The following is a 13,300-nucleotide window of genomic DNA, read 5'->3' as shown; positions in this document are numbered from 1 at the left end:
TATGTAAGCAATAAGGTACGAGAGGCTGTGCTGTATCGTGAATAAGTCACGGCTGAAGGGTGTTGTTAGGCACGACGTGAAGCCGTGACTTAGCCATGACTTATTCACGATACAGCCGCGACTTATTCACGATACAGCATTAGTCTCGAGTACCTTATTCTTATTGCTTTTATAAAACGGTTACCACACAATCGAATATTAAAGCCAGAAATATGTATCAATGCAACTTTCATGAAGTAAACTTTCACTAAATCATTCCTTCCGCTGGAAAAAATAGTCCCTGACCGTGAACAGCAACAGAAGTTACATTATTACGCCATTAGATGGCGGCAAAGACTGTCTTTGTGTCAGTCAGCAGCGAAGACTTTTACATTGAAAAGACTGAATTGTTGTGAACACGAAACAAGACGCAACTGACAAATGCTTTGACTAGCGCTGTCAGTCACGGGAAAACCCCTTAACTGTTAAAAGGACAAGATAATACATCGGACATTTAAACAGATTTCTTATTATGAACATAGCACTGACCTGAAGGAAAATGCTATATCTGAATGCAGATAATAAACTTGCTCACTCAATCTTTTTCTCACAATACTCTTCTACATAATACAGTATGCTTCAATGAACAATATCATAATATCATAATAATAATAGTGGTTGCTAAGGGTGTTGTGTAGTGATACACAGAACCGTTGAGTGAAGCGGTCATAGCCTGGTTTTATCGTGAATAAAACACAGCTACTGACCAATCAGAATCAAGGACAGGAACTAACCGTTTTATAATTAATATTAAGACACAGTGTGCACTATGAATGTAAGGTCAAAGTTAACTAATTATATCAGAGGTCAGTTAACCTATAGAAGTCTTAAAGGTACAGGAGCACAAATAGCCTGTGTAATTCAGAGGTCAGAGAGAGAAAATGGTCTTGAAAAACAAAAAAAATATTTTTAGGGCACAAGAAACATTGACTAACATTATGTGAAATAAAACAAAATAATAAAATAAACTAAAATGCTACAAAAGTAAATATGGTTCCTATAAAACTTTATCCTATATCTGAAACACAATACTTTGACGATCAAAGTATTTGGCCCATTATATTTTGCTGTAGTATAGTGTCTCTTTAAAGCATTGCACTTGCAAGATAAATGGATATATATTAGATCTGACGAAATGAGATTGAAGGTATTTTGCCAGTTTGGCCAATGAACAGAAATGTTAGTTGCCCATTGTATCAATTACAATATCCTTGTCAATTGATAATACATATTTCTGTTTTCAACGTAGTATTAAATTTAGTAGTAGTAATCTTTGAATATCAAAATTTTGTCATCTCATTTGTCATTAAATTGAACTATGTAAATACAGGCCATCTGCTACTCTGCTCAAAAAACCCATGTCGGTCAACCACTACCGGTCACACTGAACTTTCAGTTTAATCTCATTAACACATTGGCAGATTTATGTAAACATGTACTGTGATGACCCAAACCCATTTCCCAAAGGACCAGGAATCCCTCTCAATATCCCCCTGAGTCCTCAGACAGAAATAGTTTTCATCCTTTGAACATTGTGTGTCTTTGGTAATAGAGTACAGAATGTGAAATAGAATGTGTCACTCTCTGCACCTGACCACATGACAGGAACATGACAAAGAAAATAAAAAACAAACAAAGTAATAGAATAGAAAAGAACATAACGGAGTTTAAAGTCCAGGCATGTAAAGATATTAAAATTCCAATTCAATATTGACCATGTTTACTGATCAATCTGTACTAAATGGTAAAATTTATGCACATGAGGGGGGTAAACACTTCACAACAGTGATGTTTAAAATCAAGCTGTGACCACTACACACAGCCATCTCTTGTCAATCATTCATCTGGAGCATATGCATTCTTGGGTACACATGAAACGCTTTAAATCTGTGCAATGAAGCCATCAGAGCAGGTAAGCGCAGGTGTTCATGTACAAATCTCTATAGCTCTCCTCTAAGATGCTTGTTTTGATCAAAGATCCAGGTCTGATACAGAGAGCGAAAGAAAAAAAAAATCAAATCATATTTTGGCAGTTCAGAGCTTCATCATTATTCTAGCGATACACTCACACCGTTCTGTCTCGCCACAGGCAAGCAATTACAGCTCAACCTCCTCTGGATAGTCCATTTTCATTCATTTCCTCTCTCTCCCCTCATATTTTTCTCTCCCCTTTAATCGTTTTTTTAGCTTCTAGTGTTCACATAGCATCTGTCCTTTAATCTCTGTTTGGATTTTGCTGTCTTGTTGGATGTCATTGAACTCTTCAGCCGAGCTTAATCTCAGATCGGCGTTTCTCATTAAAGTTTAAATGAAATCTTTGAGGATATCGACCCTTTACCATTTCTACAATCACTTTTACAATGAAATACAACATTAAAAAACATAAAAGCAGGTGTAATGGGGTTATTGACATGAGAACGGATAAAATAAATACACTTCTGTCATGACAACTCTCTGAGTGTTTGGCATGGTGATGGGTTTGACAATGTTGATATATTTGTTCTTGGCAGAATAGATCTGCTACACTGCAGCTGCTGTTGGTTATTGCTGCTGCAACTGCTGCTGTTGTTATTGCTGCTGTTTCTGTTTTTGCTGCTGCTGTTGGTTATTGCCGCTGCTGCTGCTATTGCTGCTACTGTTGGTTATTGCCGCTGCTGCTGTTGGTTATTGACGCTGCTGCTGCTATTGCTGCTGCTGTTGGTTATTGCCGCTGCTGCTGCTGCTGCTGTTGGTTATTGCTGCTGTTGTTGGTTATTGCTGCTGCTGCTGTTATTGCTGCTGCTGTTGGTTATTGCTGCTGCTGTTGGTATTTGAAGGTTGAGCATGCACGCTCATTGCCTTCTGAAACAGCAGGAACCAATCAACTGTGCCCTTTAGAGAATGATGTGATTGCAAGCAGGTTGAGTTAAGGACATATTAGCCTGCGCCATCTAGAGTTTCATGACAGAACTTTGTAATTACCAATGCAAAAATGTCCACTTTAGTTGCTGTTGCTGTTAGTTATTGCTGCTGCTGCTGCTGTTATTGCTGCTGCTGTTGGTTATTGCCGCTGCTGCTGCTGTTATTGCTGCAACTGCTGCTGTTGTTATTGCTGCTGCTGGTTATTGCTGCTGCTCTTGATTATTGCTGCTGCTGCTGCTGGTTATTGCTGCTGCTCTTGATTATTGCTGCTGCTGCTGTTGATTACTGCTGCTGCTCTTGAGTATTGCTGCTGCTGCTGCTGGTTACTGCTGCTGTTGGTTACTGCTGCTGCTGTTGGGTTATTGCCGCTGCTGCTGTTATTGCTGCATCTGCTGCTGTTGTTATTGCTGCTGCTGGTTATTGCTGCTGCTACTGCTGCTGTTGTTATTGCTGCTGCTGCTGTTGATTATTGCTGCTCTTGATTATTGCCGCTGCTGCTCTTGATTATTGCTGCTGCTGCTCTTGATTATTGCTGCTGCTACTGCTGCTTCTGTTGGTTATTGCTGCTGCTGCTGCTGTTGATTATTACTGCTGCAGAGCAAGTACAGGACTTGCTACTGCTAATACAAACAGGACACGCTGCTGTGAGCAAGTAAGACATGCTGCTACTGTACAATATTACGTACCTGAATTACCCGTAGCAGATCTATACAGGTGGAGCTGCGTAAGGTGGAGGGTTTCTGAAAGCGTGCTGCACTGCTAAGTCAAATGCTAACCAAGTATTTGAAGGTTGAGCATGCACGCTCATTGCCTACTGAAACAGCAGGAACCAATCAACTGTGCCCTATAGAGAATGATGTGAGGTTTGAGCAGGTTGAGTTAAGGACCTATTAGCCTGCGCCATCTAGAGTTTCAAGACAGAACTTTGTAATTACCAATGCAAAAATGGCCACTTTAATGCTAGCGTGCAAGGTGAGTAATACATCAAACTTAGACATCAAGACTTACAAATCACTCCTTATTTTGATTGAACCAACAACCTTTGGGTTGCAAATCTAAATTTTAACAATTAAGCCACACCATGAGGAAATAGGCTGAAAAAGTAGTGCTCTGACTGCTTCTTATTCTTACCACTGATCTTAATCTCTCACATCTGTTTGGCTTATGACTAATGTTAATTTAAACATTAATTATGCTCAGGCATGTTGCATTCCTTTGAGATTAGTTTACATGAAAACTAAAACAAATCGATTTCATAGACTCATTTATCAGGGCAGCTTATGGGAGTGAACATCAGTTTCCATCAGGGCACAAATGATGGAGGTGATTTCTGATGCATTCATATATTAAACTGGCTCACTGCCAGGAACATCTCGAGCGAATCCTAATGAGTGCATCAAATGCATGGCGAGATTGCCATGTTGGGTCGAATGGGGCCTCTTTCACTCCAATGAGGCAGATGCTCTGGGCTGCGCTCCAGATTTCATCTATATCACTGATATAGAGATGTTTCTAATACACACTGAAGTCTGGACAGGCTGTCCACCAACATTTGGATACCTCAGAGCATAATTCCGTTAAATGAAAACATAAATGCAGTGGCGTAAAAAGCACCCATGCTTGATATTTAAACACTGACATTTCAGGGAAATAACCAGAAACGACTGTGTGTGCATATAAATAATAAAATGGATGAAACGGCTTAGCTGAGTGCTTTGAGATCGATTTGGGCAAAAGTTGTCTTTCCGAAGAGATACGGGAAGGCATGGAGGCTGACTGTTTGATAAGAGAGAGTGAGACAGACGAAGAGACATGTTTGAGCAGCAGTCTTCGCACTTCAGATGGATTTCAGTAGCAGAATAATCAGACAGGTAATTGTAGATAGAGACGAGGGATATGTCTGGAATCTTAATGGCATGCTTTTAAACTCTTTGAGACTTCATGTGAACAGAATGCAGGATAATTGCTGTGATCGAATGCAAAATGTGGTGTTTGGCGACAAATGAGTTTTTATAAAGCAGGGTGACTCTTTTTTAAATGCATAAATGAAATGCCAACCTGTTTCTTCTTGGTACAATTCATCTCTAACATAAAATTGAGATGTTTTCTTTTTGTGTTGCTATATAAACCAGTCTTTAACAGACAAGGACAGGCTCAGGGTCATGTTTTCTTTCTCTGCTTTTCTCAAAACATGCTTTTGTTGCCTGTTCACCTGTATCTGTAGGCAAACAATGGCAACCAGGTGCTCTTTGTATTGAACATTTTACACTGGAGTCAATGTTAGATTACAACAGCAATTTCCACAGAACAATAAAAATACACTGTATTCAGGATATTAAAAAAACACTCTTTCTTGTTTAACCTAAACAATTTTTTACCCAGATTCCCTCAAGATAAAAATACTTATTTCTTGGCACAAACCTTCAGACAGTTGTGTTTTTCAAGCTAATTCTAATAATTATAATTATAACATGCTTTGATGAGTGAATGTTCTGGTCACATGATCACATAATATTTGTAATTGACTGCAGATTGTTTGTTTTTACCTTTATGAGTTCTGTAGAGGGCTGCAAATGTGACCACAAAGAAGGTGGTTGAGTATTTCCCAGCATTCACCAGGTGAGGGAAGGCCCTTCTGGTGTCACGGTAACGTCGCAGACACTGAACAAACCGCAGCCAGGCAGGCAGACAGTGGATGATGGCCCGAACTCCGTAAGAGTAGCTGTTACACCTTTCATCACCTTATGCAGAAGGAGAAACTTATGAAAGCATGTTGATATTATCAAGATTATTCTCTCAGTATTGCAGTAGAGTAATATCAAAACATATCCCAACATATTGGATCATGTATTTCTGCAAATTAAATGATGACTTAATATTATAGTTCAGGGCTCAACAATTAGGATTTTGTCTTGCAAACTTAAACAATTAATTTGGATAAAATGTATGAAGAATATATGTCACCAAGGTAACATCATTTAGCTGAATGACATGGATGAGGTTTTATCACTTATAATAAATAAATCAGTAATGAGTAATGGGTGGAATGTAATAAACAAATCAGCAATGAGTCATAAGCTTATTTTCTAGAATTCTAGAAATTTCTAGAATTTAGAACTGTCACAGAGCTATATTATATCTTTATATATTTAAAATTAAATAAACTGTAATATTATTAATTTATTTCATTTAAATTCAATTGCAATTTAAAAACAGTAATAATACATTAAAACAAAATTTTTTATTATTATTACTATTAACATTTTTTTTTTTAATTTAGTATTTAAAATGATTTACTTTTACTAAAAAAGAAAAAAAGTTTATACAACTTTATTTAAAAAATAATACATATTTAATAAAATATTTATATTGAATATTGAATATTTTTCTAACCATGAACATGCCTATTTATCATATTTGCAAATAAAAATCTGAACTATTCATCCGACCAGGCCAGCAGAAAAAAGCGATAGTTTTGAGCCCTGTTGCTCACTTTCTCTTTGCCTTTCTCCACTCACTTTCCATCTTTTTCTTTCTCAGTATTTTCCAGTATTCCTGAGCTGGTGTGACACATTTCTGCACCATTAGACAGCCGCTGATGCTCTGAATTTCCTGGTCCATTTCACATGATTTACTCCACTGAACCTGAAGAACTCCTGTCTGTGTTGACACAGCCTATGCAATCTTAATTCATATGCAAGGGCAACTAATCGTAACCGCCCATTCATCTACTATTACATATAAAATTGAAATTGGGATGGCTTATCATGAATGACTCTGTCAAAACTTGAATCAGTACATTATAGGATGGCTTCATTCTAAATCAATTACCATATGTATAGGGCAGTAATCCCCTACGATCTCCCCACTGCAGCTCCATGCTGTAGTAACAGACCAGATACTCCAGATCTGAGAGCACAATGACCAGGGAATTGAGTTGATCCGCCAGCCAGAAGTCTGCAAACTCTACTCGGTGGAACGGGGCGGTGAATACACGGAACTGAGAAAAAACAAACACGGGAAATATGATGCATAAATATTCATACTGTGTACAGTACTTATGTGGACAATAATAAACAGCAGAAGTCATCTGAAGTGCTATTTCTCTCAGGATGAGGTGCTTTATGTATAACAGCTCATCCCTGAGGCAGAGTGAACTCTATGAGACAGCGAGTGAAATTTTAATGAGAATTCAGCTGGCTGAAAGCAAATCAATGGGGTTTTTATTGGCAGATGATTTGCAATATCAACTCATTGACCTCACCAATAAAACACACACTGTCTGTTATATGTGAGGATTGAGTTAGACGTGTTACACCATTAATCTAGCAAAAATGTCATCATTTTTGACATGTGACTACATATTTAGAAATCACATACAGCTGCCTGTGAGTGACAGATGCACATGAAAAAAGTAATAAATATTTTTATGCTAAAACTGTTTTAAAAAAGGCTTCATGCCATTTTGATGTATAAAACTATGTAAATTATTTATATAAAGATCATAAATTATTAAATGAAATATTTTTGTGTGTCAGATTCTTCAAGGTAAACTGTACCAGTTGCTTTGCGATTCGATTCGATTTGGCAATCGATTAAAAAAAAAGAACTAAATAATCACATATTTTTCTGTAATTAATCACACCTAACATTAAAGTTTATAATATATTTTTATATTGTAATAATTTCATTAATTTAATCTCCAAATTAATGTAGAAACAACATAAAGACAGTATATTTTAAATATTTGATCTAACAGGAAATATCCAGAATCAGCAGTTGTCAAAAACTTCACAGTCTTCACTGCATAATTTAGATTAAAGTATAGATTCATTTTTATTAATACTTATTAAAGCTACAAAAGTTATTCAATTTAGAGCAGTGAGTGATTCGGATCTGCATCCTATGTTCTCACAACTATTTGTGTTCATTTAAGACTTTATTTAACTCATTTAAGACTGTGCCTACAAGGATACTCGACAAAGCGGGCATTTTGGCATAATTTTGTGTGTCTTTGTCCGTTCAAGTGCAAAAGAGATCTCAATGCGGCCGGCACGATGAAGTGGCTTTCTGTGCGCACGAGTTGTGTGTGTGTGTGTGTGTCACAGACAGGAGAATGCTAAAACACGAGCCAAAGAATGATGGAAAAAAACAGATGCTGCATTAATTGCGTTAAAAATATTTTTAACACGTTAAACTGAACAAATTAATCGCATGCGTTAACACATTAATTTTGACAGCACTATTAATAATATTAATGTTTCAAATACTAAAAGCTCAGTAAACAGTACAGTAAACTAATGTGTTTACTAATAATTTAATTGAAGTTTGATGACAAAGATTAACATTTTATGCATGCACATATAAATAAGAGCTGTAAATAAAATTGCACGACAGACAATAAAAAAAAAATAAATACATTTAAAATAAATTAACATTAATTAATTAATTAATTAATTGATTGATTCCAGTGTTGCCCTTGAGTCACATTGTTTTTGTTAATGTTATTCTGTGGCACACTCACACTACCTATGAAATAAAATATGTTACCTCTCTCAGCCTTCGGGGCAGTGCTGACATTTCCCAGCAACACACTTTTGCACTACACCGATACTCTTGAGGCTCAAATGCCAGTGAAAATCGATTTCTCCCCACACAAACTCTGATCAGTTATTTTTACCTGATGAAACAGGTGAAGGCAGTCCATAAAATAGTTTTAAGCATACAGGTCTGGATGTGAGGTACATTTCAAGGTTATACAGCTGCATGCGCAATGCACAGCTTGAGTGTGACAGCGCGTTTGAGCTCTGGGAAGAAAGCCACCCACTGTTTGGCCATCAGTATGTGTCAGTTTTAATCTACAGGAAGTGTGTGTGTGTGTGTGTCTGCGTGTGCTCCGAGGAATAAGGCTCCAGTCTAGGTCAATTAGATGTAGGGAGGGCAGTGAGACAGAGGCAGGCGGCCACTGATGGCTCCATCCCAATAATGATTGCACAGACACAGTCTTCACATCCGCAGAGATAGAGCCGCAATCTATTTTCCCTCACCTCACTGCCCCGTGCCTCACAAAGAGACACGCATAATCGCACTCGTGCACGCACGCCTCACTAAAACACTCCGTACACAGTTTTATTAAAGTAACTGATACTTTCATTCAGCAATGACACATTCAATTGATTAAAAATTACATTTAAGACATTTATGATGTTATGAATAAACCTCCTTTTCCGGACCTTGAATGTGGTAAATTCTCTCGGATTTCATCAAAAATATCTTAATTTGTGTTCCGAAGATGAACGAAGGTCTTACGGGTTTGGAACGACATGAGGGCGAGTAATTAATGACAGAAATTTCATTTTTGGGTGAACTAACCCTTTAAACAGGATATTTGGTGTGGAACTTTTTTTACTTCATCTGGAATTGATTGGATCAAGAAAAATAGGCATAGCATATCTGAATGGAGCCAATTACTAAGCATGCAATAATCTGCACTGCCCACATTATGTTGACGAAGAAGGCTCTTCAAAACATTATCAATAATGTTTTAGATGTGTAATATGTAAAGGCTTCACAGCATCTGCTGATAAGTTTTGTCTCTCACCAGAAGTTTGATGAGCCAGAAACGGGATTTGTAGTAGGCGGTTTTGAAGGGGTTGATGAGGAAGAGCAGCATGAAGCCGTAGAGGATGAGGGGGTTCGCCTGCATAGGGAGCCAAGTGTAGTCCGCAAACAGACAGGAAAGGATGCTGAGACACCACAACACCCCCAAAAACCCTGCGATCTACAGCAAGAGAAAAGGGGAAAAGATTCAGCTGAACATCCAGACTTTCAAAACCTGTAAGTTTTTTCTTTCCTTCCTGTAATTTTATCTGTCAAAATACTGTATACCTTATAGCTACCGTTCAAAAGTTTGTGGTCAGTAAGATTTTTTTGAAAGAAATTACTACTTTCATTCAGCAAGAATGCATTAAAGGGTTAGTTCACCCAAAAATAAAAATTATCCCATAATTTATTCACCCTGAAGCCATCCTAGGTGTAAATGACTTTCTTCTTTCAGCCAAACACAATCTGAGTTATATTAAAAAAATATCCTGGCTCTTCCAAGCTTTATAATGGGAGTGAATGGTACCCAAGATTTTGATGCCCAAAAAAGCACATCCATCCATCATAAAAGTAATCCATACGGCTCCAGGGAGTTAATAAAGGCCTTTTGAAGCGAAGCGATGCATTTTTGTAAGAAAAATATCCGTATTTATAACTTTATAAACTGTAATCACTAGCTTCTGGTAACGGCCGTACACGTGTTCAAGAGAGAGTTGAGTTCCGGTGGAAGAGTGACCTCTGACCTGATGTATGACGAAGGTGTAGCGTAAGCTCAGGTGAAAATTGACAAATGCGAAAATGCAGAAAATAGAGCAAAACAAAACAACAGTCACGAATTAGTAGCCTAAAATGAGAAGTTTTAAAGAAAAATATTGAAGGATTTCAATATAAGAAAAGAGGAGCAACGTCATATGTCGGGTCAGAGGTCACCCTTCCGCCGGAACTTGACTCTCTTGTGAATGCGAGGGCGGCTGTTACCGGAAGCAAGTGATAAAATTATAAATATGGATATTTTTCTCACAAAAAACACATTACTTCGCTTCAGAAGGTCTTTATTAACCCCCTGGAGCTTTTTTGGCCTTCAAAATCTCGGGTACCATTCACTCCCATTATAAAGCTTGGAAGAGCCAGGATATTTATTAATAGAACTCAGATTGTGTTTGGCTGAAAGAAGAAAGTCAAATTCACCTAGGATGGCTTGAAGGTGAGTAAATAATGGGATGATTTTAATTTTTGGGTGAACTATCCCTTTAAATTGATCAAAAGAGACAGTAAAGATATAATGTTACAAAAGATTTCTATTTCAAATAAACGCTATTCTTTTTTATCATGGTTTCCAAAAATATTAATCAGCATAATTGTTTTCAACATTGATAATAATAATAAACGTTTCTTTAGCAGCAAAAGGATCATGTGACACTGAAGACTGGAGTAATGATGCTGAAATTTCAGCTGTGCCATCACAGGAATAAATTAAATTTTAAAATATATTCAAATAGAAAACGGTTACTTTAAATTGAAAAATTTCACAATATTACTGTTTTTACACTATTTTGATCTTGGTGAGTATAAGAGATTTCTTTCGAAACTATCGACTCCAAACTTTTAAACGGTAGTGTATATACAGACTTTCTGTAAAGTTTCCTTCTCCATGATGTGTCTTGCCTCAAACAGATGCTGATGTGAAAGATTATTTCGGGGGTTCAGCTCAAAGATCAGCACATGATTGACACCCGCCTGCCTCCAGCCATAAGTGTTAATCCCCAAGAGGAAGAGAAACTGAATCAACAGGAAACCGCCGCGGTAGATGCGCACCAGTGGCCAGATGTTCTGATTACGAATGAAAAAAGCACCTGAGAGGGAAAGATCAGTCACACAGCTGGATTATCAACAAGGTTGTATAAATTACTGCACTGTTCTATCATTAATGAGTTGTATAATAGCAGCAAGGCTGGAATTTATACACCGGATAAGATAAAAATCAATAGGTATAGTTGGTATGTTGGTCTGAGTGTGCAACAAGATTAAAAACTGTACCAGTAAGGACGAAGGCGACAGCCAGGACAATGAAGACCCCACAATACAATCCCACACGGAAGGTGGTCCAGGCAGGTGCAGGCTGAGGTTGAGGGAAAAAAAAAAAAAAACAGATCAATGCAATAAATTTCAGGAACACAAGTAATGCATCTCAGTGCAGCTTTTCTATTATGATATACACATACACCTAAAAATAACTTTGCATTAGCAATTGCACATAGGTAAATATTAAAATAAAGATCAATTTTAAGCCATGGCAACTTAACATTTCAAGTTCAGTGCATTTTTAAAAAATAAGTAGATGACTTCAACTCAAAAAACCTTGATGCTTTCATTTTGAACATTTTACAAACGCATACTTTTTTACACTTACGTCATGCAAAGGACAGGGGGACAATAAATTCTCCTGATTAAATGTAAAGCAGTATTTTATTCCTGCAGTGTATCGTACATGATGTTCTAGGCAATGGTGCATCTCTCCACCCACGCTGTCTTTTGCATTATATAGCTCCTGAGGACTTACACAACTGTTATTGACCTACAACTAAAAGTACTGCATGAAAAGACACTGCAGATACATTTTTCACATATTTTTCATGGGCTATTATGTTATTTTTGGACCAGCATGATCATTGTTTCCATGCTGGTTTTGCTTTAGTATTTTGCATTTATCACTAAAATAATCTACATAGACTTGAAAGTCAAAATATCTTTAATAAATGTTAATTAAATTACAGAATGCTTAACCTTCATGTTCTTTTGAAACAGACTTTACTTTCTCAGAGACTTCAGTCTTTAGTTGTATAAAAATAATAACATTTCGAAATGAAATTAACCTCTTATTTTTCATTAAATTGATATTAATAGGTATAAAGCTACAATAAAAGAAATCAAAATAAACAACTGGTAGAACCAGAGAATCTTTGCATGTGAAAATTGAAGGAGGATAGTTGAAGATTGAATCAAGTTCAGTTTTCATGTAGCATCAACCAGATGTTAAATGCTATTTATATTTTTTTCAAGCTATTAAAATGGCCTCTCACACACCTAAAAGGCATTGAAGATAAACAAATAGCATTCAAATGAAAGTCTGAGGTGGACAATCACTTTTCTGTGTCTGCATATACTATGCGAGTTTCTTTTTTCACCTGCGCTGCTCCAAGAGGTGGAACCCTCAGCCTCTTCATGGCCTTCTGACGGTCACCTCCTTCCAGCTCTGTGGTCACCAGAGCCTGGGCACACAAGGGGGCAAAGGTCAGACAGCACATTTCAGTTTGATCATTTCTGCCCTAAAGCTTCATTTATCACTTTCAGCAGCTGCGGGAGTTTACAGTAACACTAACACAATCTGATTATCTTATGAGCAGGAAGTCAAAAGTCTAAACATGGAGACAGGCAGTCTACCTCGGTCTCAGAGATGAGCTGTGTGATCTTCTTACAGGTGTAGAATGGAGCCACCTCCACGTGAGCCACACGCCAATCGGCTCCACGCTGTGTGTCCAGAATCTTATCATGTTTCTTCAGAATCTTGCGGAATCCAGTGAAGTTCAGATTCTGTTTGAGGTTTAGGTAAATCAGAATATGAAATTAAGATGTGAAATTGAGCAAAGATGCTACACATCTAATAACACACAGGAAAGAGCAATCCTCTAGTTCTATGCATTGAGACATGTCTACTCATTTCTTATTATTGCTATTTTCCACAATTTAGGATAATGTA

At 37.2% G+C, this 13,300-nt stretch overlaps 1 protein-coding gene across 1 annotated transcript in view; it reads right to left on the bottom strand.

Annotated features, from left to right (window-relative positions):
* xpr1a (xenotropic and polytropic retrovirus receptor 1a) overlaps positions 1-13,300 on the bottom strand; it is a 78,612-nt gene that overhangs the window by 8,850 nt on the left and 56,462 nt on the right. The window contains exons 5-11 of the mRNA XM_051904038.1: positions 12,985-13,134; positions 12,729-12,812; positions 11,581-11,662; positions 11,209-11,396; positions 9,542-9,721; positions 6,772-6,940; positions 5,487-5,681 (exon numbers count right to left, since the gene is read on the bottom strand). Coding sequence (XP_051759998.1) covers positions 5,487-5,681; positions 6,772-6,940; positions 9,542-9,721; positions 11,209-11,396; positions 11,581-11,662; positions 12,729-12,812; positions 12,985-13,134 — 1,048 coding nt within the window. The remainder of the gene's footprint in view (positions 1-5,486; positions 5,682-6,771; positions 6,941-9,541; positions 9,722-11,208; positions 11,397-11,580; positions 11,663-12,728; positions 12,813-12,984; positions 13,135-13,300) is intronic.

Source organism: Ctenopharyngodon idella, chromosome 8 (assembly GCF_019924925.1).
Source record: "Ctenopharyngodon idella isolate HZGC_01 chromosome 8, HZGC01, whole genome shotgun sequence".
Classification (NCBI taxonomy): Eukaryota; Metazoa; Chordata; class Actinopteri; order Cypriniformes; family Xenocyprididae; genus Ctenopharyngodon; species Ctenopharyngodon idella.
Note: the sequence above shows the minus strand (reverse complement) of the source record. Positions and strands in the feature narration are given on the sequence as shown.